The 25,919-nt window shown below is 39.2% G+C and overlaps 1 protein-coding gene across 1 annotated transcript; it reads right to left on the bottom strand.

Moving 5' to 3' along the window:
* Positions 1 to 1,481: 1,481 nt before the first annotated feature.
* mapk12a (mitogen-activated protein kinase 12a) lies at positions 1,482 to 23,865 on the bottom strand. The gene is made up of 12 exons (XM_039769810.1): positions 23,523 to 23,865; positions 16,813 to 16,942; positions 16,618 to 16,676; positions 16,373 to 16,484; positions 16,256 to 16,285; positions 15,859 to 15,906; positions 15,641 to 15,755; positions 15,486 to 15,557; positions 14,623 to 14,702; positions 13,204 to 13,282; positions 2,750 to 2,923; positions 1,482 to 2,600 (listed from the first exon to the last, which is right to left on the bottom strand). Exons 1-12 carry the CDS (start codon positions 23,636 to 23,638, stop codon positions 2,533 to 2,535), a joined length of 1,083 nt encoding a protein of 360 aa, XP_039625744.1. The 5' UTR covers positions 23,639 to 23,865; the 3' UTR covers positions 1,482 to 2,532.
* Between the last annotated feature and the right edge of the window lie 2,054 nt (positions 23,866 to 25,919).

The following is a 25,919-nucleotide window of genomic DNA, read 5'->3' as shown; positions in this document are numbered from 1 at the left end:
CTTACTTAGCAGCCAAACAATAATGAGACACAAAACAAGCCGCCACATGACCAGCTCCCCTGTGCCCATCACATAATATCTGAAATTAAAGAGAGGTGATGGTAAGGTTGATCTCTCAGGTCACCAAAACATTTTGATGGTGCTCTTAGAAAGAACAGAAAAACAACAGTTTTCAAAATGTCTGCTGTGGCAGAATGAGAGCAGCAACAAGCCATGGAATTAAAAAATGAGTTTGATTAACAGCAAGAATTGGCTTCTCTTTAAGAAACTGGTTGGAGTGAATTTGGTTGGAGTTTGAAGCCCCAGTTTAGCTGCTCATCTGTTGGCTCATTTCATGTCTCATTTCTGTTTGGCAGTCAATTACTGAAGAGAAGGATCAACTCGGAGCACTGAATCCTTAAAAACAGGGCTATGAAAATGAAGGGAAGAAGAATTTAATTAGCAGTGAAAACTGATCACGGATTAGAAAAAGACTTCGAATGAAAACCTGCTGCCACTGCGGCCCTCCAGGCCCAGAGTTCGACACCCCTGATTTAGCCTAAGCTGTAGCAGAGTGGGGATCTCCTCAGGCTAACAGAATGGAAGACAGCTTGTCAGGATTCACACCTTTAAATTTACCCATTCATTTTCAAACCCACTCATTTACTTTGCTGTAGAGTCATGGAGGGCTGAGGTCTCTTCTGGCATAAGTGGGTGGCAGCAGGATCCATTCATCCATCCACTTGCAGAACCATTTTTAAATTTTTTTTTTTTTTTCTTCAGACAGTCGCAAGGAACCCATCAGTTATACTGCAGAAATAATTCTGGATGGAACACAATCATAATGTTTTCCTGCACAAGATAAATATTCTAAAGTCCTTTACCAATTTATATTTGGAATATAGATAATGTGCCTAGAACTCAGATTTTCTTTGTTATAAATATTTAGAAAAGACTTAATTTAGTGCATTTCATCAAGAGAAAAGATATCCTGTTGAAGGATCCCCCCCAACATGTGAAAAATGCTTAGAATGACAAAATTATCAGTCCTTGCATTCTCTATTAGAAAAGCAATTTTTTTTTTTTTTTTAAAACTATGCTAGTAACGCACTTCAATTTCTGAGGAGTTTTCAATGCTGTTTTGAAAAAGGTGATGTACTCATCTCTGTAGATTTGTGCAGACACATGCTAAAACATTACTCACCGATTGTGAATTAAAGTATATTTTAAAAAGCACTCATTCTTCAGCCATATTTCAGATCTGTTCAAATAAGACAATTTAGAAAGCCATTTCTTTTCAGATTGCTCATCTTTAACTCAGGCAAAAACAGGTTTGTCAGGGAAAATAAAAACAGCTCTTAAATTTATGAACATAAAGAACGAGCCCCAGCTCTTCAGAGGACATCACCCTTCCATCCACAGACTCCGCACTTCAGGCCTTACTAAGGGCCAAGTGTCTCTAGATTTCCTATTTTTTTTAAAAAAAGGACATGGAAGCCTCATTACAAAAGAGATGTTTATTAAAATAAAACCATACCACACAGTTTCCAGGGATTGCATAGGAATGTGTAGCAGTATAAAAAAAACAAAAAGAAAAAAAGAATTGGTCCTGAGGAAGTAGTGTTTATTTACAGGTGTGGGTGTAAATGTGCCACACACAGGTTAAGATCTCTATCAGATACAGAACTGTCATGCCAGTGTGTGCGACACCACCAAGGTACAGGCACATGGGACAGAGTTGATGCTAAATAAGGACACAAAATGACAGAGAAGGAAAGCAACAAAAAAAAAAAAAAAAGAAAATCCAGGAGAAATTGACTATATGAAAATAAAACCAATCTGTGCAGGGTTTGGAATAAAATGAAAGAAAGAAACTAGTGCATACTGATGTTAAAGAAAAGACTACGACACGGTAGAGAACAAAGCAAGTACTTAATAATGGCAGTGTGGTAGTAACGATGAGCAGAGTGCACATTAAATGTGGACCCAAAGACAACTTGACACCGAACAGAGAAAAACTACAAATAAAAAGGTAGCAGCTGGAGAGAAGACTCGTGTGCCGCAGGGAGCTCAACGTGTATTTGCAGTAAACAGCCAATAGACCTGGGGATATCATACAAGTCCTAAGAAATACTGGCTGAACTATATGACTTACATTTCACTGAAAAAATGTATCAGCTACCCTTGCCTGATCACTGTAGTTGAGTCACAATGGCTTGTTCATGGTTCAAAGTCCACTTACAATATTTACAGTGGTATGTTTTAAGTTGGGCTGATGCAACAGCACTCAGCCTGCCATGCAGCTGCCAGCACACACAAGAGGAATGCATGGACGATGGTGGTGGGCTCCAAGACAGCAGAGAGACTAAATGCAGGCCCATCACAGTGTTTGGTCGGTAGGTAATAAGGATCCCAAAACAAGTAATGCTCCTAGCACGCTGACTTTGGCACAGTATGCAACAGAACTTTGGCTTACACAAAGGCCAACACCACGGGATAAGGAGAAGAGGTACAGAGAGGTGTGGTCCATTGTCACCATATAGGTGCAGTGCCTTAAAGGGATGTTTCCCGAGATTCAACTACCATCGGCTTAAAGGACAGGATCTCTGTGAATGTATGACCTGGTGGAGAGATGGACAGATAGTAGGCATGAGTGAAGAATGACAAATTACAGAATTCAACAATGAAGGCCAGCGACATGCTTAGCAAGTAGATTTTAAATCCACTTCTCTCTGGGGGGTAAGATCTAAACTTTTAATCTGTTGCTTACGTTTCCACTGTTCCACAGAAAGGTCCCGGTTGTCAAAAGAGTGATCATATGGCTCCCCCTCAGTTTCCTCGTCTGGCTCCCGGTATTGCTCAAAGTAAGGATGTGCCAAGGCTTCTGCTGCAGTAATTCGCCGATCAGCATCCAGGACTAGCATTTTCTCCATAAGGTTGACAGCTAATCTCAAAAGAAATATAAAATGAAGCATTTTTTTTTTAAGCTTTATAAAACATACTGCAGTTTCGATTTAGCAATACCTGTACGAAGATGCGGGAATCCGGTAGGCTCTGCACCTAGACCAGCTAGTTTTACTTATTTCTGCATTTCAGTTTTCATTACATATCTGCCTGTTTAAAACACAGAGTGTATGGAGTACTGCACTTTGTACTGATTGAATAATAAAACCACTTGGTGATGAGGGGCGGCACAGCAGCACTGCTGCCTCTAAGGAAGGAGACGAGGGTTCGCGTCCTGGGTCCTTCCTGCATGACGTTTGCAGGCTCTCCCCGTGTCTGAGTGGGTTTCCTCTGGGTGCTTTGGTTTCCTCCCACTCTCCAAAGACGTGCAGGTTAGATGAATTGGCGATCCTAAATTGGCCTGTGTGTGGTTGGGTTGTGTGTTGGCGTGTGTTCTCCCTGCAATGGACTGCCACCGTGTCCAGGGTTTGTTCCAGCCTTATGCCCTTTGCTAGCTGGGAGACACTCCAACTGACACCTGCCATCCTGTTCAGAACTAAACGGGTTAGAAAACGACTGACTGACTTGAAGATAAGAGAAGTACTCGCCCCTTTCCCAGTTTTGCAAAAACATTATCTTCTTAGGAGACTGCTTTAATATCCATGTACAGTGTTAATTAGGGATAGGAATTACCAGGGATCCCACAATAAAACATTCCCATTCTATCATCAAACAATATAGTATTTAAACTTTTTTTAAAAAAAAACCAAACAAAAACTGAATCCCAATACTTGATGTTTTTAAGACTTTATATAGGAATAATTTAACCTCAAAAAATAAATGTGCCTGTGTAGTGTCTCTGGTAAAATTCTGTGGGCAGATGCTTCCTAATCATGGCTTGTACGTACTGCCAATCTAAAAAATGAAAGCAGATCTTTGATTTTGAGGTGATCTCATTTAGAACAGCCATACTGTATCTAAAGCATGGTACAACCACGTGAACCTGCTGCAGTGACTGATCTCACACCTTCTTATGCACACCTTTAATGTTTTTAAAACAAAAAATCCTCTTGTTTTTACTCTTTCAAAAATATGTAAACTATTTTTTAATTGCAAGATTCAGAAAGAGACTTCAAAAGCTACAGTTAACAATATGCTGAGCCACAGTAAAAGTAAATGATAGAATACCATGTGCTGTCACAAACCAATCAGCCACAACATTAAATCCCCTAGCCTAATATTGTGTAGGTCCCCCTTGTGCCACCAAAACATCTCTGACCCATCAAGGTATGGACTTCACAAGACCTCTGAAGGTGTCCTCTGGTATCTGGCACCAACATATTAGCAACATTGGGACCTCCATGGATTGGGCTTGTTTTTTCCAGCATATCCCACAGATGCCCAAATTCTGAGATTTTGGAAGCTTGGGGATGAATTCTACACCTTAAACACTTTGCCATGTTAATCAAACCATTCCAGAACAATTTTTACAATGTCCAAGTGTGTATTACCCTGATGAAAGAGGCTAATCCCTTCAGGCAATACCATTTCATGAAAGGATGAGTGTACATGGTCTGCTACAATCTTGAGATAGCTGGTACATGTCAAAGTAACATGAATAGTAAGATCCAACCTATCCCAGCAGAGAATTGTTCACAGCATCACATTGCCTCCCCTGGCTTGCCTTCTTCCCATAGTGCATCCTGCTGCCACCTCTTCCCCCAGGTAAATTACTTGTTTTCTTTTAGATCATGGGAATGGCCAGGTGATCATGACTCATCAGACTAGGCCACCTGCTTCCATTGCTCCATGATCCAGTTCAGACAGTCACATGGCTATTTTAGGCACATTCAGCAGTTGAAAGGACCACATGGGCACTTTGACCGGTTTGTGGCTACACAGCCTCATACACAGCAAGCTGAGACACACTTAATGCTGGCCATGAGAATTGACAGAACATAAAGTTATTCTGCTACAGAAGATCTTCTGTAGAATCGGACCAGAAGTGCAAACCGTTGCTCCCCATGAACATCAATGAGCCTTGGGCGCCAGTGGCCTTGTCGTCGATTCACCGATTTTCCTTTCTTGCTCCACTTTTAGTAGGTACTGACCATTGCACACTGGGAACACCTGACAAGACCTGCCACCCTGAAGATGTTTTGACCCAGTCAACTAGCCTTCACAATCTGGCCCTTGTCAAAGATACTTGGAACCTTAACATTTGCTCATTTTTCCTGCTTCCAACAAATAATTTCCAAAAACAGACTGATCACTATCTGCATAATGCAGCCCTTGATATGTGCCATTGTACTGGGAGAATTAATTCACTTCACCTGTCAGTTGTTTTATTGTTGTGGCTGATCGGTGTAAGTAAATAATGCAGGGTTGTTCTGCATAACAGCATTCATGGAATGAGGCAATACGATCAACCTGCTAGCTATTTTACACATTTCTAGTGGCTGAATTGCTGCTGTGTTGTTTAAGTGATTAAGGGTTGTTGTATTTAAAAAACACACTTGGTCTTCCCCGGGGCCTCCTCCCGGTTGGACGTGCCCGGAACACCTCACCAGGGAGGCGTCCAGATCAGATGCCCGAGCCACCTTATCTGACTCCTCTCGATGTGGAGGAGCAGCGGCTCTACTCTGAGCCCATCCCAGATGACTAAGCTTCTCACCCTATCTTTAAGGGAAAGCCCAGACACCCTGCGGAGAAAACTCATTTCAGCTGCTTGTATTCGTGATCTCATTCTTTCGGTCACTACCCATGGCTCATGACCATAGGTGAGGGTAGGAACGTAGATCGACTGGTAAATTGAGAGCTTTGCCTTACGACTCAGCTCTTTTTTCACCACGACAGACCGATGATTGATTTCTCAAACTAAGAATCATGACTTAAAAATCACAAAATGAACAACATAAATGATTGTTTTTAACGTGCTGGAAGCTCTTTTTCTAGTTTTTCTTTATGGTAAAATTCAATGTTTAACTATGTATTCCTGATATAGCTGGGAACCTTAAGGTCATTTGGTGCTGCTTGAATGTAACTTGTGGATATTCTTCTAAGTACTTATTAAAGGTTCAGACTGCACAACTTATTCTCTATTGTCCAAATTAAATAAAATAAATAACTGCTCTGTGTCATGAATTTAGACCACCCTGGCTCACTAGTGAAAGCTCGGCTTAACAAATGGATTGGAAGTAATCAGATATTAAAAGCAAAATTTACAATCAAGACCATAATTTTTAATTCATTGAGTTTTACAGTTAAATTGGCTGTGCATGAGAAAAAGAATTTTAAAAACACAGTAACAAAGCTCCTTTTTTTGTGTGTTGCAGTTAAAAATTAAAAAATACCAAAGATAATAGTATGCCTAGAACGTTTCATACATCATTGCTTATGTCTAATTTTATCATGGAACTAAATATATATCTCAATTTAAAAATATACGTCATAGGTTATTAAAAGAGAAAGAGAAGTATTACACCACCCCAGAATGGAATGTGTGTTTAAGGACAAAAGGCATTAAGGGTTGGAATTTAACATACAAACAAATGGGAGTCCCTACCAACTGATTGAATCCATTAAATATAAATCCAACAAGATTTAAATATTAGACATCTTGAAGACAGAGAGGAAGGTCTGAATTATTCATTGCAACTGAATAATTAAGACAATTACCGTTTTTCCTTTACTATTTAACTGCATTATAAAAGCGAATAGTAAAAGGAAGTAACAAGTTAAACACTTTATTAGGCATTATATGCATTTGATCTTTTATTGTTGTATGCATTTCCTTTTGTGCTTTAAAGGAACACTCTCACCCAAACATTTTTTAATATTACATAATCCATGTAGTACGTAGTGGTGACCAAAAAAAACAAAAAATATGAATCTGATGTTTTTTTGGAGAAAGTGCTTAACAACCAATGCTGGACAACATCAAATAGAAAAAAACATTCCATGCTGAAACAAAAACGCATACCAAACTTACATCACGTAATGCATGTGGCCCTTCATCCTTCTATATATTCAAAAATGTACACAATGCATGCACTTTTTGCTAGTTATTATTAATACTTACTTCCAGAAAACTCAGTATGCAATATAAGGAGGAGAGGTACCAACCCATTAACACTGTGCTTTTGAAATGATCAGTCTCAATCCCAACCCAACCCCACCCAGAGTTCACTAGTCAAAGAATTCAGACTTTTTCATATTGTTTGCGGTTGTCCAGCATTGGTCACTATTGTGTCCCATTTTATTACAGTCCTTGTTATGTACTTATTCTACAAAAGGATAAGATTAAAAATTGTTCTCTTCCACCACTACAAACTACATGGGTTAAGTAACATCTTAAAAAAAATAATATAAATAAATAAATAAATAATAATAAAAAAAAAAATCTCATTTCAGGTAGAGTACTCCTTTAATAAATAAGATTTAATCTTTTATTATTTAGTCTAGAGCACAGGTCACTAATAGGCGGGCCGCAGTCTGGGTCCGGACCCAGACCAGACGTATTTATTTTTATTTAGTTTTGCCGGAGATTAAATTTTTACCAGCGACTCTTTTCTGACAGTTTTTCTACACCATTACTCAGTGAAAGAGACCTCCTACGTGCCTCTGATTGGCCAGTACTTGTTGCCTTCGTGGGTTTCATTTGGTTGGGTTTAAGCACGAAGACCGAGATTGGTCAAGGTGAATGCCAGCCAATTACAGGCAGAGCAGGGCCTTCACTAAATAGAGGTGTGGAAAACCTGTATTCTGTGTGAAATACAGCTTCCATGTGGCAACAGCAGGGAGAGAAAAATATAAAAGGAGTGCAAAGACAAGAGAGAAAAGCGGTGAAATTGTGAGTCAATGTGCCATGGCTTTTGCTAAACGATGGAATGTTGACACCAAAAACTGGGCTTTTAATTCGGAATGGACCAAGGTGTTTATGTTCATACTTCCCATAGGAAGCTCAAAACCACTGTGCCTCATCTGCTCCGAGATGGTGGCAGTGGTTAAAAGTGGGAATGTGAAATGCCACTATGAAACTAAGCACAAAATTACATCTGAGAAGTTTCACCAGTTAAGCTACAGAAAATAAGCGATCATAAAGCCAACTAAGATCGGTCAACAACGATTTTAACATATTCATTTACTGGCCAACAACTTGCTAATGAGCGTTTCCTCAGAGGTGCGTGGATTTTGGGTTGTCAAAAAAACAACTGACACCATTCCAGCCCAGATTTTAAATCCTGGCAGACTAAGCAAGAGCTCTCTTCTCACTGAACTAGAGAAAGTAGGCAGTGGGATATGGGGGAAAAGAGAAAGGAAGATACATTCAGTTATTTAAAGATGTTCAGATTTACTGTGAAACTGGTTAAGCCTGTTCAGTTGTGCACATATTAAAAACTCATTTTATTTTTATAGGAGACCAGGTCTCTTTTTGTTGAAATGTTAAAACATTATTATTATGAAATTACTTAATATTTATAATTCTCAGTTGAATGTAAAATTTACCTTGCTTTTACTTTTGATATATTTCTTACTAAGGGGCTTCGCTTGCCAACAAATTTATTTATTTATTAATGCATGTAGTCCTCCAGAGTTGTACTGAAAATAAATATTGTTGAAATGGCACTGAATTATAGCTTTCTTTGTTCGATTTCAGTCATTGACTTCACACAGTGCAGATGTCGATACAATGGCAATGTTACACTATAATATATATATATATATATATATACACACACATACATACATACATACACACACACATATACACACACACACAATCTATATTACTAATAAAAGGCAAAGCCCTCACTGACTCACTCACTCACTGACTCATCACTAATTCTCCAAGTTCCCGTGTGGGTAGAAGGCTGAAATTTGGCAGGCTCATTCCTTACAGCTTACTTACAAAAGTTGGGCAGGTTTCATTTCAAAATTCTACGCGTAATGGTCATAACTGGAACCTATTTTTCTCCATATACTGTAATAGACGTTAGCTCGATGGCCGTGGGGGCAGAGCTGCGTGTGACATCATCACGCCTCCCACGTAATCACGTGAACTGACTGTGAAAGCAGTACATAGAAAAGAAGGAAGAGCTCCCAAAGAGCGCTGAAGAAAAAACGGCGAGTACTTTATTTGTGAGATACAAGTTTAATGAGAACACACAAGGTATAAACGAGACTTTGGATCACTTTGTAACAGAGTTAAAATTGCTGTAGCGAGAAACTTTTAAGTGCCGGGTCTTAGCTAACATTAAAGCCGTGGACATCGTAACATCACACAAGAGAGCAGCTCACGTGAACTGACTGAACGCAGTACGACTGATCACTTCCATGCATCAAACCTGTTCAAAAAATGCATTACACAATTGACAAGGTAGGAAAAGAATATGCTCCGAGTTGAGCTCCACAGCTAACGCAGTCTTGCGGAAGCAACTTCGTCATGCTGCCACCAAATACTCACAGAAAAATCCACAAGTTAATACACACGCTGTCTCTAGAGTTTCTCCATACTCAATTTATTCCTCGCATCCCCATTATACCCTCTGATCTCCCATTTCAATTCAGATGCCTCAAATTTCCAGTAAGGCTCTGCTGCACGACGACAAGTAATAAGTCTCAGGGACAGACCCTACAAAACAATGCCATTGATTTCAGGCAAGATTGCTTTTCTCCTGGACAACTATATGTTGCATTCTCAAGAGTGAGCTTGCGCAGCTTCGTCATATTACAACCGGAGTGCAGCCAGAAACTTTTAAGTGCCAGGTCTTAGCGAACATTAAATACAGCCGTGGACATCGCAACATCACACGAGAGCAGCTCACGTGAACTGCCTGAACACAGTACAAGTGATCACTTCCATGCATCAAACCTGTTCAAAAAACGCATTACACAATTGACAAGGTGATGGCCTTATATGGCGTTCATTTATAAAGAAGTGGAGAAGCTGTGTGAAGGCAGCTACACAAAAAAACAGCAGAGTGCCACACTCTGAATGTATTCCTGGCATCACCGTTATACCCTCTGATCTCCCATTTCAATTGAAATGCCTTAAATTTTCAGCAAGGCTCTGCTTCGCGAGGACAATTAATAAGTCTCAGGGACACACCCTACAAAAGGTTGCCATTGAATTGAGGCAACATTGCTTTTCTCCTGGACAAAACTATATGTTGCATTCTCAAAAGTAATCTCAGTGCACAGCTTGGTCATATTACAACCGGACTGCTGAACTGACAACATGGTATACAAAGAGATCCTTAACAGATAGTTATTGGTATATTTTGCCTCAGTTTAAAAAGGTTTCCTTTTCTTCTTAATAAAAATTTAAAAGCAGTTCTTCATCGCTGCGAAGCGTGGGGATTTTGGTATATATATAGTTGAGCTCGAAAGCCGTGGGGGGCGGAGTTGAGCTCGAAAGCCGTGGGGGGCGGAGTTGAGCTCGAAAGCCGTGGTGGAGTTGAGCTCAAAAGCCGTGGGGGGCGGAGTTGAGCTCAAAAGCCGTGGGGGGCGGAGTTTCGTGTGACATCATCACGCCTCCCACGTAATTACGCAGTATGTAGAAAACCAGGAAGAGTTCCAAAAAGCGCTTAAGAAAACATGCATTATATAATTAAGAAGGCAGCGAAACAATTAGAAGCGAGCGAGTGACAAAAAATATTCAGCAGCTCACGTGAACTGACGCAGTGCGCAGACAAAAAGCAAAAGTTCCAAACAGTGCTGAACAAAAACTGAATTACACTGCTATGCTCAAATAGACAAACCACACGCCATGGCGCAATAGTAGAGGCTTCGCCTCTAGCGCCGACGTCCAAGGATCGATTTACGAGAGGGGATGCAATGAATATGTACGCGCGCTTCCCGATTCATTTTAGCCTCGCATCCCCTTGGTTTGAGACGTATGAAAAAATATGCGGTTAACGCAGAAAGACCAATTGAAGCTTTATGAATAATGGATACTTTATTCGCGATCAATGATTGTTTTGGTAAAGCCATACTCAGTGTATTCATTAGTTGAACGGTAAAAAAGTAAGAGCGAGGGGAGGGTAACTTATTGAGGCACGCAGGCAAAACCACTATAGCACGCGGGCATCAACTCGATCTGAATTGCGCGATCACATTTGAAAAAATATATCTTTTCAAGTTCTATTTAGTCCATATGTGTCAAACTCAAGGCCCGCAGGCCACATCTGGCCCGGCGTGTAATTATATCCGGCCCGCGAGATCACTTTATATACTGTATTATTATTATTACTATTAATGGCCCGGGGATATGAAGCGCTGGTAACAAAAAAAAACTACAGATCCCATAATGCAGTGCTTCAGCTGCCTTGCCGAACACTTACCACGTTAATCAAGTCTAGCTTATGATGCTGCAAGTTATTGCGAAGCTAGCTCACACGATGCCGAAAAGAAAAGGTGATTATGAACATAGAGCCTTTAAGCCTTTAAGTGCACGGCGCTTTGGTGACTTTGAAGAACAAAAAAAGAATTTTGAGTTGTTTCGCAACCCATTTGCCGTCGATGTGGAAACTGCACCTGTGCAGATTCAGATGGAGGTCATTGAGCTGCAGTGTAATGGCACACTGAAGGCAAAGTACGATACTGCACGGCCCGCACAGTTTATTCACTCCATTCACCCAAAAATGCTCCAGCTCTGTCTGCATGCGGCTCGAACCTTGTGCATGTTTGGTAGCACATATCTGTGTGAGAAGCTCTTCTCAGTGATAAAGACTAACAAAACAGCACACAGGAGTCGCCTCACTGATGAGCACCTGCAATCCATCCTGAGAATCTCCACAACACAGAACCTCACAGCAAACAGAAACGAACTTGTTGCCAAAAAAAGATGCCAGGCGTCCAGCTCTAAAATGACATATGAGCAAAGACAACTGAATGATTTGATTTGTTATTGCTGAAAGGAACACATTTTATTTATATTTCCAGGTTTTGTTATGCAGCATGTTCATATTTGAATTTGTATAATTTTGACAGGATATATTTTTATGGAGAGCAAAATCTTTTGGGATATTTAAAATTTAAGTTTATTTTTTATATAAAATTACATAAGACTAAAGAAATTTGAATGTTTGTTCTTTTAACATTTACTTTATTTCTAACTTGTATAATTTAGACAGGATATATTTTTATGGAGAGCAAAATATTATAAGTTATTTAAGGTTTGAGTTGATTTATTCCGGAATAATATTCTATCGACTAAATAAAAATTCCTTCTATTTAAAATTTAAATAGAACTTGAACAGAAACGTAATAATCATAATATCCACGCAGACTTGCACGTAAGAGCGGGAGTCATCGATTTTAACAAACAGCGTATTGCACTGATACGAAATAGCCTGCCCATTTAATTATTTAGGAATGGATAAATAAAGATTTTGTACAAATAATGTTTTTCATATATATATATATATATATATATATATATATATATATATATATATATATATATATATATATATATATATATATATATATATATATATATATATATATATATATATATATATATATATATATATATATATATATATATGTGTACATAAGGACATTTTCTCTATCTGGACCTCCTTAAATCATAATTGACTAACCCTGGTCTCGAGTCTTGTATTTTTCTGGTCTCACAGGTTAAGGCTATTACCCGGAGAGTTTCATCGAAGGGTTAACCAGCTATGAAATATGGGGGGCTTAAAGCCTACAGGAACCAAGTTGCTTAAATCCACATCACCAAGTGCTAGGCCCAGAGGTCTGAATCTGCAGGGTGAACCTAAAGAGCACCAAAGGGCATCTCTACCCTGACAGCCTGGGAAAAAGACAGAGACCACCAAAGGCTCTAGACACAAGACATGCTTTGTTTAGAATAGATTCATTGCAGTGCCATTTTTGTTCACATTTAAAACTTTTTAATTAACAATATTTTCAACTTTGGCAGAAAAGATCACTTTTGCATTTTGTTTTTGGCAGAATTTTTTAATCCACATTAAATGTCAATGTCTATGATAAATAGTGATGAAATGGATGAATAAACTATAAATCACAATGATATTAGGAATTCTGACACTCATGCAATTTTTGGAGTCCCACCAGCTCTTGACTGGGTGTTCTCTCGAATACCTGAAGCTTACATGATATTGAGGTTTGCTATTAAAAACAACTATGATCATCAGTAACAAAATCAATTGGCTGATTTTTACAGTGGACTAGCCCTGTACCTTTAAAGGCAGTTGTATCTGAAAGAAGAAACTCTTGACTAACAAAGCTCACCTTGAGGATTGGCTTTGGCAAATAAAGCCTGCAAGTCTTTCTTCTGCACTCTGGGTAAACTCTTGATGTAGTTCTTGGCCTGAAACAGAAGCAAAAATATTTAAGCACGCTAGCCAAGAAGGTAAACTCTCATTAGAAGTAAAACTGCTATTTTTATTAATCATCAGCTTAAAAAAAAAAAAAAAAGGGATACTGTTCCAATGCAACTATGAACTTATTTTTAAACATACTTTGTGGAAATCAACCACAAATAAAGATCTTTCAATGGTTTAGATATTTATCATCCAAGTAAGACGAAGAACTGTACAGCATGTAAAATTTGTTAAGGTTAATAATGCACTGCATTAAGTACAACATGAAGTAAATGTAACACAAGCTACATCATCTTTAATAGCAACAAAAAAGTAATATTATTCACCACAAAATACATTTTCATGTTTGTTCAAATGATTGAAAGTAAAACTGGAACCCAGGACCACAGCTCTAAATGTTGCCAAGATAGGTATGGTTTTTAAAAACCATTGTGCGAAAAAAAAAAACACATTTTGACAATAGGGCTAAATGAAAACAGAGACAAACACCTAAAATATAGCAAACTAAAGAATGGGTATAGTTTCCCCAGTGATCAATGAGTATCTGTGTAACAATGCATAATGTGAGCAGCCAGCACCAACACCTACCAGTCAATGACACAAAATTCTCATAGTGTACTTTTAATGAACATCCAACCTTCATACATACTGATACTGTCACTTTAATAACATCTGTTACAATTTTAAGAAGAAAAAAAAATCTTCAGATCAAAATACTTTGTAAAAGAGGTTCTTAATATTAACAGATTGGGCTATTGTGCCAGACCACTGTAATGTCATAGCATGTCTTTAAAGTCAACAAATTGAAAGTGAAAAGGTAGTAGATGAGACGAAATGGAAATACCAAAGGCAAAAGATTCCATGTTACTCATATCAGCCTATGACTGTAGAACCACCGCTTTTTCCAAATTCCTCCTTTAAGATTATAAAGATATGCATCAAGAACACAGATTCAAAACCATTTTCACCCTCAAAGATGGTTAGGCAGAATAGCATTCTTCCAAAACTAAGTTTAAAATGAACGTTCACATTGTTTTTCCTTTTTATCATTTATATAAAAATTTTATATTCTCTGCTCTAATTTTATAAATATTGAGATCAAGTTACCAGTTATCAGGAATTGGTACTTGTTACTTAAGCTCTCCTAACTAGCACTGTAAACCCTTTCCGTACCTAGTAAAGCTGAGCAGGAAGCACAAAGAAATGTCCCATGTTTACTTGTTTCAATTATAAGGGTTTTAAGGAGCCAAAAATTAGTTGTCGATTTTGTGTTCATGCGTTTCAATTAAAACTGAGCTTGGTCAGACAATAAAGGAGTGATACTTACATCCTGGCTTTGCAGCTTGTGGATAAAGTCCTGAGTTGGTGTACCAGTAATTTTCATTATTTCAGTCAGCTGGTCTAGATCTGCATTTGGTATGAAAGGTCATAAATAACACAGAACAAACCCGAGACCAACTATGTTACCCAGTTGGTTTGTCAATGTCGGTGTTACCCAATTGCTAAGAGGGAACAATCATTGCCGTTCTGTCCCAAATTATTTTAGAACTTTATGCATCACATGCCACACAACTCAATATCTTGGAAAAATGTTTTTCAATGCCTACTAAAGTCTAGTGACTTAGTGATGGGCTTGAAATCAGGTGGCTACTAGTGTCCTGCTTTGAACGACTGGCTGTACTATTCAAATATTGCTATCACAACCCAACTAACCTCAATTTGCTTTGACTGCCTCACATGCAAAATTAGATTTTTTACGTCAAGATTCCAAAGCAAAATTCTTAACCTGTACTCTTTAGCCAAACTTTTTATAGCCGCTATCTTTATCAAAATCAGTAGCTGCCTACTTAAGAAAAAATGTAGTCCACCAATCAATTTGTCTTGCAAAACACCTTTCACAGAACTCTTAATGCATTTCAGCCTCAGAGAAGATTACCACATATTAAGAAAAACTATATGTAGAGGGAAGCTCTCCACTTGCCTTGTTCCTTGCCAGAACATTATATTTTTTTCCAGGAGTCACTGCCTCAGATGTTAAATTTATAAAACCATATAGATGTCAATTTGCCAGAAACAAAGATTCCAGTTAGAATGTGATCCAGTTATTACAGAATATCAACTTCAGAGCAAACACTCAAGCCAATGCACCACTAGTCCCCCACACTTGTTGCAGTCTGTATGAAAGGATACGGTCATTCCCCTTGAAAAGAGGTCTTCCAGAGATCATCTCTGCCATAATGCATCCCACTGACCAAATGTCCACTGAAAGGAGAATTTTGATCTTTTATCACACCTGTCCCAAACTCTACCAAGCATTCATCAGCCTTAATTGTACTTCTGTTCACCTGTCTGTGTGTAGTGCATCCAGTTCAGAATGACCTCTGGGGCCCTGTACCAACGAGTCACCACATACCCAGTCATCTCACTGTCTGCCTGCCGTGCCAACCCAAAGTCCAGGATCTGCAAAAAGCCATCAAACAGGAAAGGAAATGGTGCCATGTATAAATGCATACATTCATTCACTTTTCCATAAACACAATGACAAACAAAAACACCAACACACCTTGAGCTCACAGTCCTCATTGACGGCCAGGTTTCCAGGTTTGAGGTCCTAATGGAAATAATGAATACGGTCAGTTAAATATTATTTCTGTTCTTAATAACCCTTACAAGTTGATTACTCACACTAAATCTCATTGGAAAGAAAAATCAGCAGCCACCTAAAGGCTATCAAAAAACATGCATGAAGACAAACGTGTTACAAGGAGGAATAGTTTATTGGCATCATTTAAAATAAATAAAAAAACAAAAAAAAAACACAATGAAACACACAGCTTGATGTCACTCTCTCTCAGCAGGGATGTGCAGAGACAATGTAGAAGTCAAAGCACATGCAATCCCACATATAAAATGACATATTTTGCAAACAAAGACATATCAGATGGTAAATGTAATCTTACCCTGTGAATGATTCCTGAAGAATGTATGTACTGGAAAGAGAGAGAGTAACAAATTGAAGATCATCATGAGTTAGAAGCTCAAACCCAGTTCAAAAATAATTTTATAAGTACTCGCACCTTGAGCCCCTTTAGAATTTGGTACACAAGGAACTGGATGCGGTCTTCTGTGAGGCGTTCCATTTTCATAATCTTTCCTAAATCTGTTCCCATGAATGGCATCACAAGGTAGCTGTACGGTGGACAAGAAGCAGAAGCGCGTCAGCTAGGATTTAAAACACACACACAGCACTGCAAGAAAGAGCTGTCAAGTGCTTCATTGTCTAATATCCAAGTTGCAACGCTTCTCAAGAAGTCAAACTCACAAGTCCTGGAACTTGTCCAACGAGGCATCCGGAGTGAATACATCCAGAAGACCAATGACCTGTGGGGAAAAAAAAAAAAAACAAAAAGGTGATGAAGAGCGGTCTCCTTCACCACAAATATACCTCAGCCACTGCCTGGGGAATTTCAGGTTATATCCATTTTATCCTTTCTTAAAGATAATAAGGCATGCTCACATTCTCATGTCGCATGTGCTTGAGAAGACGCAACTCTCTGTAGGCACGCTTGGCAAACAGCTCTGATTGGAAGGGACGGTACAACTTCTTTATAGCAACTTTTGCCCCAGTCCGCTTATCGATGGCAGAACTGGAAAGAAACAGTCAAATGTTAAAGCACAAAAGGGGTTGGTAGAATGGGACCATGTGGAAAGGCAAAGAAGGCATACACAAAATCTGTACAAGTAAGAGTCACACATCTCAATAATTCTAATATAAGATCTACTAATAAACATTTAAAAAAGAAACTAGGGCATCAGACACAGTGCAAAAGGAGTAAGAAGTCCATTTCTTACATATGACTTTTAATAAGAATAGCATGAATTAGGAAACCCCAGTGCAGGGAAAAAACCCTCAGATTAACACATTACTGTGGAAGCAGCAGCATTATTTCCAAAAGCTGTCTTATATCCAGTCTGCAGGGCTAAAATAATTAGACAGACACATTAAACTCCTCCTGCCCTTTGAAGACATGGCCACAATTTTGTCTTGTAGCAAAATTAAACAAGTGGTGCAAACTGAAGTAGTATCTATCTATGAAGTAGATGTTGGAAACACAGATTTGGCCCTTGGGGTGTTTGTGGTTGATTATTGAAAGTTTGTCAACTTGTTTAATTACACTGATTTTAGGCTATACATAGATATATGCCTCTTAAATATTATGCAAGAGCAAATACTATACTGTGTGCATTGTACATTGTTTTAACCCAGACAAACTTTATTTGCAGATATGTAAACGAGCTACTGTATATAAAAGTGATCAGTTTTTTTTTTTTTGGTTTAATTGGCAAATAGCTACTCCGGTTTCCTCCCACAGTCCAAAGAAAGGCAGGTTAGGTGCATAGGCGATCCTAAATTGCTCCTAGTGTGTGCCCTGTGGTGGGTTGGCGCCCTGCCCAGGGTTTGTTTCCTGCCTTGTGCCCTGTGTTGGCTGGGATAGGCTCCAGCAGACCCCCGTGTGACCCTGTAGTTAGGATATAGCGGGTTGGATAATGGATGGATGGATAGCAAATAGCTCCATTTTTGTAGGCTTGGTGTACACACAAGATGAGGCAAGTGGGCATTATTGCATTCTTATTAATCTGTTTGCTCTTTAAACAACAACATTTCTACTATACATACTTGATATAGTGCTTAATTCTTTGTCATAATACAAATTAAGATTTCACCTTCTCACTCCAAAGTAAAGTAAAAACCTATGAGAGCTGTTTTAGACTAAATGCATATTTTTGTCTACCAAAAAAAAAGGTCAGTAAAAAATGCTACTTACAAAAAAAAAAAGTTTACAAAAGAAATTTCTATCAAATGATCCAGTCAGTTCTCCGTGTTTTTAAAAACTAGATGTGCTCACTGAATGCAGGCCTGGGTTCAGCCAGAATTCCCTGTATTTCTGACTCCCATTCCATCACTTGTCCAAACTTGTTCCAGACATTTCAAAATTAATTCATGATGGTGCTTGTTAGCCAGAGGCACAGTAGGGTGGAGAGAAAAAGAGAAACTAGTACAGAGATTTCTCACTGGAGGTGCAGGTATAAGCTTTCTTTAACTACATAGTGTGCCCTAGCAGCTAAGGTCCTAGAGTGTTAACTACAAAGTACATTCTAGTTTAGCCCCCATTTAACTGGCCACTGTTCTAGTTATGGAGAGGTGAAAATGGGATTGCCAAGTTGTGTTGAACAAATTCATCACATAAATAAATGAACTCACAGGTGACTAGGGCAGCCTGTCTGGCATAAAAGTTGAGGGTGAGACAAGGCTGCACATTTTCTCATGGTCTCAATTCACAATAGCACGTTAAACCAACTGTTCATAGGAAATAAGAAAAACTTACTTTTTTAGTTGTTTAGAATTAAAGAGCATGAGATTACATGAATCCAAATTGCAAATTATGTGTTCTCATTTTAAACAAACAACTCTCACACAAAACCTCTTTTCTGGGTTCATTAAAATAAAATGATCCAATCGTGCATACAAAAAAATAGCCTCTTGTCCTGAAAATGACTGGAAACCACACAGCACCTATATGGTACAAATGGATATTATTCATTTTATATTTGACAACTCACCAGAGACTTTCATTTCAGCCATATTTCTGCATCACACAGCAGCTTGCATCTTGCACGGCACTCTGATCCACCCCCAACCACAACCCCCTCTAAACATCTAACAAGCTGAGAGGATGACATTTTCTTTGTACTGTATTTGGTGTGAAACACAAACTAAAAAAGCCAGGCAGCTGATGAGCATGGCATTTCCTGTAGCTGAGCAGCTCTTGGTCCTGCAAATACATTTTACCTTATTGGTGAGAGCTGAAGTGCACAAGCAAGGGAAACTGAAAGAAAAAAAACAAAGCATCTCTCTGACTCAAAAGACAGGGAGAATCTGATCAATGATCCCCAACACACTAAACTAACACTAGAAAGAAAGGTTCATTTTTGAGACCCCCTAAAGAACTGCAGCCACACAATAAGATATGAGGTACAGCGTGAAGCCTGGGAATACTGGACCAAGGACACCCCCCAGAAACACCTCCTTTTATCAATATCCAGGTCTTCAGAAAATGGAGCAAACTAGAAACAAACATAAAACAGTAAAGAGGCCTGTAAGAAACAATACTTAGTATATAAAGGTCACTACAAATGCACATTACCCTAGTTGTGTTACTGTACAAACAAAGCAGTAATGCATGTGTGCTGAGCCAATCTTTAGTCATAACATTTCAGAATAGCCAGTCTAGAAAACAAAGTACTGTATAATTCTTCTATAGAGCTACTTCCACAAACATATACAAACAGAACAACTGGCAAACACAATCATAATGTACAGTATGTGAGAAAAAGACATCCAGTCGTTTCCAAGCCTGCTTATTGTAATTTATGGCGGTTGTTAAAGGCTACCTCGCCACCTCTGAGCACAAGGTAGGAACACAGAAATACTGTGGGACAAGTTAGAGTCAATAAACCTAACATCTTTAGGGTATTAGAGAAAAACCCACAGCATCTAGAAACAAAAACTTCTGAAACTTAACATGACTCTCATATGGATTCAATCCCAGAACTCTCGATTTGGGACGTAGTAGAACCTCTGCCACTACTCCAGCCCTACAACCTTTACCCAAAACCAACAAATCATACCCTGCACTGCCAAAACATGCACATTTCTTATCCAGCACAGACTGAGCCTTGGATGTTGTTTTGGAAAACTGTAACGGCTGCTGATTTTCACTCCAACAAATCGCTTAATCAGTGGTTGGTTTGTGACTTTATTTGAACTCCAGTTTTAGTTATTCCCCCCCACATTTACTACTCTGTACACTTCTTGGGTGTATTTCAAATACCCCTGCAAGCATGTGCTTTACTCTCCACAAACAGAGGACAAAGTGTAGCATCTCATGGCTTACAGTGGAGTACAAATCTTGCATACCATCTAAACTCCTGTCAATCATGAAGAATCCACTGAACAGTGTCACTTCCAGGCAGAGGAGCAGCTTCAGCGACAGACTGAGGAGATCGGTCCTCCCCCAACATGATGAGACTCATCAATTCCACCCAGGGGAGTAAATGCTAACATTAGTCAAAGTTATTGTCTGCTTTTACTTGCATTTTTATTACTCTTTAATTTAATATTGTTTTTTGTATCAGTATGCTGCTGCTGGATTATGTGAATTTCCCCTTGGGGTTAATAAGTATCAGTCTATCTAAACTGCTTCTCAAAAGTGTATCAAGGATAAATGTGGCATAGCTACAGTCAATGGCATATCTATAGCTAAAGTACTGGTAACCATTAATTGACTTGGAGACGTGCACTATTAGCAGAAAAGCAATGTTGTGCTGAATATTTGCATTAATGGGAATTACTATTAGGTTATAGGCAACATTCTACCCTACAGAAATCTAACTGGCTCAGCAGCAATCATTTTTTTTCAACCTGAAAACCTTACTCATTCCAGTTGTTATCAACACAGAACGCAACAGATTTTCTCCCCCGAGGAAAAATAAATGGCAACAAAATAATTTTCAGCACTGTTTTTTTTTTTTCCTCATTAACAGAACTAGGAAACACAGAAAACAATTTTCTAAGTTTAAACTTTTGCCACTTTGGACTGGACAAATTTTGTTAAGTGTTAAAGCTTTTGTTCAATTTTTCTTCAAATGCCACATTAGACACCATGTTCAAAAAAGCTAAAATAAAATTGTAAAATAAAGCATCCTCACAACAATACAAATTTATGTGACCGGTGTATGGCCTTTCAATACTAAAATTATCCTTTCATTTTGAATTTTTTTTTTTACATTTTTATATTAAACTCCACAGCAATGTCTTTGGAAGATGCCTTCTAAAGCCATTGTTTGTGTGAGATAATAGAACAGTTTATAAAAACAAGTGCTAGACAACAAACAGTACAATAATAATGGCATTGTTGACTGTTAATTAGACCAGCCTCTACATTTACAAGGCAAAAAGAGACCATTGAAGCAAAGGCTTTGGTAAAAAGTAGGACTCTTAACAGAAAGTGTGGTTACAATTAAAGTTGCGAAGCCTTTTAGAACTAAGATAAGACTCCATGGCCTAGCAGGGCTACTCAGCTACATCCTAGATAGCCGCACTGGCTGCAGGTTTTCGCTTTAACCCGTTAATTAAAACCCTTTCATTTACTACTAAAGCAATATGTTTTTGGGGGGCTTAACTTTACTTAACTCGCTTGTTACGATGCAGAACACGTAATTGCCAACTTTAAACAACTGCATTTATCTTTTAATAGTTGCTGGCTTTCTTCACCAGCCATCAGTTTATAATGAGGTGCAAATGACAATATTACCACCAGCTCTCCAGCTGCCAAGCTTCCATTTGAACCTGTTGTACTTGTATCATGAAGCGTGTGTTAATAAAATGTTTCAACATAAATAATGACAGACAGCAAATATGGATAATGTTCTTAGAAAATGAAAAATCTACAACATAAAATATTTTTGCTTGAAGAATGAAAGCACTAACAAGCCATATAATTGAATTTAAAAAGGTGTAATTATCTGCTAGGCCTTGCTATTAAATTATGAAAGAGATTGGCATGAAAATGTGCACCCATCACAGCCCTCTAGGATCATAACTGAGGACCCCCGACCCAGAACATGGCTCTCCAATTTAGCCCCAGAAAGGCTGTAATGGCCTTCACTCTAGATAAGCTTTTAGCCTAGAGCAGCATTAGTTAGCTACTACTATTACTACTACTACTTAGGTCACATTATGCAACATTTACAGCGATCAAGTTATCCTTTTACATAATCTTAGTAAGTCAGACACAGTCTACAGTGTGCTCCTGTGAAGCAGGTTTGATTTTGTCTTTAGCCATAAGGGAGAGAGCTCTGTACACATGAGAGCTGAAAACCAAGTGGATGCTCATCTGGATGTACAATCCATTTAATGCAGTGATGAGGAATAAGGAACTCAGACATTTCTAGTATTGTTAACTTTTTTTCTGAGAACACCACACACATACTTTTGATCTTTTTGGCGATTTTGGCAGTAGTTGCCAATGGTTGGGTAGTCAAGGAAAAAAAATCAGCAACTTTGGTTTTGGAATCTTACAAATCAAAGAAACAAAATCCATTCCTTTTCCTACTACAAGTGGCTGCATTGAAAACCTGCAGTCAAAGGAGACTGAGACTACTGACCCAGGAAGCACAGAGACCACTAAATAAGCCCAGTACATGAACATATACAAAAATTGTCTGAACAAGTGAACAGATTACCCAAATGGGAAAAATTCACACTAATACTGCTCTTCTTCACTTACCTTTCTCCCCTTGAGAGAAAAATAGAAAAAGACTGGTTTCTATTTGCGGACTAGTTTGATCACCACTAGGTCTATTTTATGGAAAATTATAAGCAATTTGCTGAAGAAAAACATCTTTGTGAAGATTAGACTCCTCTACATTAAAAGGGTCCCCACGCATATTCCGTACATAAGCAGCCCCTCCCACCCCGTTGAAAGACTGGCGACGGCCGCAGGACATCACTAGGAATTTTCCGTCTCTCCGTTTCTCAATTAACATAAAGTGACGCCCCGTTTCCACGCAAAGGTTACGAAATTGGACTCCAGAAACGCAAAGCCCCGATTCGGAGTCCTCCTGTTGTTCGACTGCAGGTGGACACTGCTTGCCTTGACACCCGTAAGGCGGTAATGCCAGCAAATAAATAGAACTGCAGCCAGGTTAACCGGACTGCAGTTTTCACTTTAATAGTAGTTTTACCGCAGCTTTTATTCAAGCGGAGCTGTACACTGTTTTTTTTTTTTTTATTACATTTTTCAATCGCAAGAAATAGGAGGGGAGCAGAGTTACTCGTAGCTTCTCGCGGCGTAAACCGCATAAATATTACAACTTAAACGAAAACGGTGGGCGATCTGTTCGCACATATAACAAGGCAGGCCATCCCTCCGCCAAAGAGGCCTCTCATGACCTCCCAACTTCGCCTCAGCCTCCTCAGGTGTTGTCTTCGTGGTGCCTCCACCCAAGGCTTCACAAGGCCTGTCCTCCGCTTTTCGAGCCGACTTCCCCAAGGCCTCTTAGCCCGCGTCTCAGCCCAGCCCCAATCGCTCCATTCTGCCTTCATCGTCTCCCTTTTTTTTCCTACGCGCACTCTCCGCTCCAACACTGCGAACTAGCCCTTACCATACGGCTCCGTATGCCCCGGAGCCTACGGACTTGAGGTCGTAGTACCGCTCCGGAATCTCCCACACAGTCTTGTTGATCTCCTGCCGATAGAAGCCAGATCTCCGAGATGCCATGGTACTGCGCCCAGCCCGCTGCTCGCCAGTCCACCTGAGAGAAGACGACGCGGCAGAGGAGGAGGCGGCGGCAACAACCAGCGTGACTCCTCTCGGGAGAAACCTGCCCTCGCTCACTCCGCCCCGCGCCTCAAGCACCTGGCAGCGCTGGCCAGTTTATGACCAGAAGCACTGGATGGGACTGAGTCTGCGAAGCGGCTGCAGAGGATTGCTCCATTTCTGAGAGACTTCTGCTTTTAAACTCCAACACTCTCGTGGAAATAACGAGATTCAACGCAGTTTGGTGCTCATAGCTAAGTAAATGGAACCCATGACGTACCGTTAGTTCAGATGAATACAAAAATTGTCCGCGCAATATTATGTCTGGCAGTACGAGAACATTTGATTTGTATGGTAATCGAATCGTGGCTTCCTTTGATATTTGTTTGATCGACACCGCCGATGAACAGCGCTGCGCTACACGTTAACTGACACAGAACATGGCGATATACAGTATATGACTGTTGTGCATTGTCAAGACTGGATGCTGCCTTGATTTTTCTTCTGCTTTTAAACTCCATCACTCTCGTGGAAGTACGAGATTCAACACACTTTGAATTTTCGACAGTTATTTCCCGTTTTAGCAATTGCCTCAGTTGTGGATTAAAGTTCGGATAATGTGTAGCCTTAAAAGGGCACCGATATTCTGTTTTTAGGATATGCAGCCGGTCTGTCAGGCCAGAATTGGTTCTTATTATGCAGGTACTCCTGGTATAGGCTTCATCTCCATGTGTTCGGGCTCCACTTTCCACAAATCAAATACTATAGTTTTGCAGTATTATGGTACCTTTCTAGTGTGACTGCAAATCATTCAGGTGTAAGTGGAAGCTACTGCCAACAGTATAATCAAATATGAGGTTTTTTTCCATGGCTGTTGTGAGCAGGGGTCTACGGTTTAAAAAAAAAAAAAAAGTTGCATATCTCGTTTTGTCAACGAAATATTTAAGATGAGAAACACCAGAAATATCCCCACGCTTTATGCAGAAATCAAAATATGATTTGACCCCCTGGATTTCTGAACGTCATCCTTTGTTTCCATCTATGTCAGGGGTCCTCAATTACGATCCTGGAGGGCCACAGTGGTTACAGGATTTCCTTCTGGCCAGTTTCCTAATTAGACCTTAGCCCTTGCTGATAATGAAACTTCGTGTTTAACTATATGGCTTGTTAGCGTTTTCATTCATCAAAGACATTTAATTACATTTGTAATTGGAGTCCATTTATTTACTGCTAAAGCAATACATTTTTGGGCTTAATTTTAGTTATCTTACCTGTTACAATTCAGACCCCTTAATTGCCTATTTTAGTTTTAGAAGCTCTGTTTAAAATTTTAATTGTTGCCTGTTTTGTTAATCAGACATTAGTTAATAATAAAGTGCAGATAACCAATAAACCAGTAGCTCTCTAGCCAACGTGCTTCCTTTTAAACCTGTGCATATGCACCATTAAAAGTGTCTGTGTTTTAAAAAAAAAAAAAAGTTTAGAAATAAATGTGAGGGGAATTGGAAGGAGCATTAAGTTTAATTCTGTTCTAGTCCAAAAAACACATGGGTAATGCTCTCAGGTAAAGAAACTCTACAGCGCAATTACAATTTCTCTTGGATGAATGAAAGAGGTAAAACAAGGCATACAGTTAAATACGAAGTTTCATTATCAGCATGGACTTAATTCTAATTAGGAAACCAGTTTGAAGGAAAACCTGCAGTCACTGCGGCCCTCCAGGACCGTGATTGAGGACCCCTGATCTATGTTAAAATGGCCTGTAATTGGCCTTTTATGTTTTGAATTTTGTCAAATTTTGCATGCAAATCTCATAAAAGCATTATGAGCAAGCAATTCACTCTACCAGATACATTTGGAATTAATTCATTTCGATGCGCATTTCAGCCAGAATGTATACAAGGAATGTGTGGTCTCCATCGTGGTGGATCTGCTTCAAATTACAGGTGAAGTCTCACAGTTCACGTTTGGACAGGCATTCATCTGAAGCATACAGGAAGTACTTTATCTTGCACTAAGCTCTTCAGCCATTATTCTGGACTAGAGTGAATCCATACTGAAATACATACAGTGCAAGCCAGTTTTGTTCTGCTACTTCTAGTCTGGTTGAGGTTTTAATTTGCATGGAATCTACTGTAATTATTCAGGTGCATTTCATCTTGTTAAATACATGCCTTGTTAGAATGTTTCACAGAATGGAGGACATAAATAAAGCCGAATGAGTAAACAAAGACTCTCTGGG

Source organism: Polypterus senegalus, chromosome 11 (genome assembly GCF_016835505.1).
Source record: "Polypterus senegalus isolate Bchr_013 chromosome 11, ASM1683550v1, whole genome shotgun sequence".
NCBI classification, from domain to species: domain Eukaryota; kingdom Metazoa; phylum Chordata; class Cladistia; order Polypteriformes; family Polypteridae; genus Polypterus; species Polypterus senegalus.
Note: the sequence above shows the minus strand (reverse complement) of the source record. Positions and strands in the feature narration are given on the sequence as shown.

What these genes read in the sequence shown, in the direction of transcription:
- mapk12a (XM_039769810.1), bottom strand. Translation starts at nt 23,638, where the DNA reads ATGGCATCTCGGAGATCTGGCTTCTATCGGCAGGAGATCAACAAGACT. An exon ending in GGGGCATACGGAGCCGTATG is followed by an intron (nt 16,943 to 23,522) that starts GTAAGGGCTAGT and finishes GTTTCTTTCCAG; the next exon opens with TTCTGCCATCGATAAGCGGA. An exon ending in ATGAGGACTGTGAGCTCAAG is followed by an intron (nt 15,756 to 15,858) that starts GTGTGTTGGTGT and finishes GGCTTTTTGCAG; the next exon opens with ATCCTGGACTTTGGGTTGGC.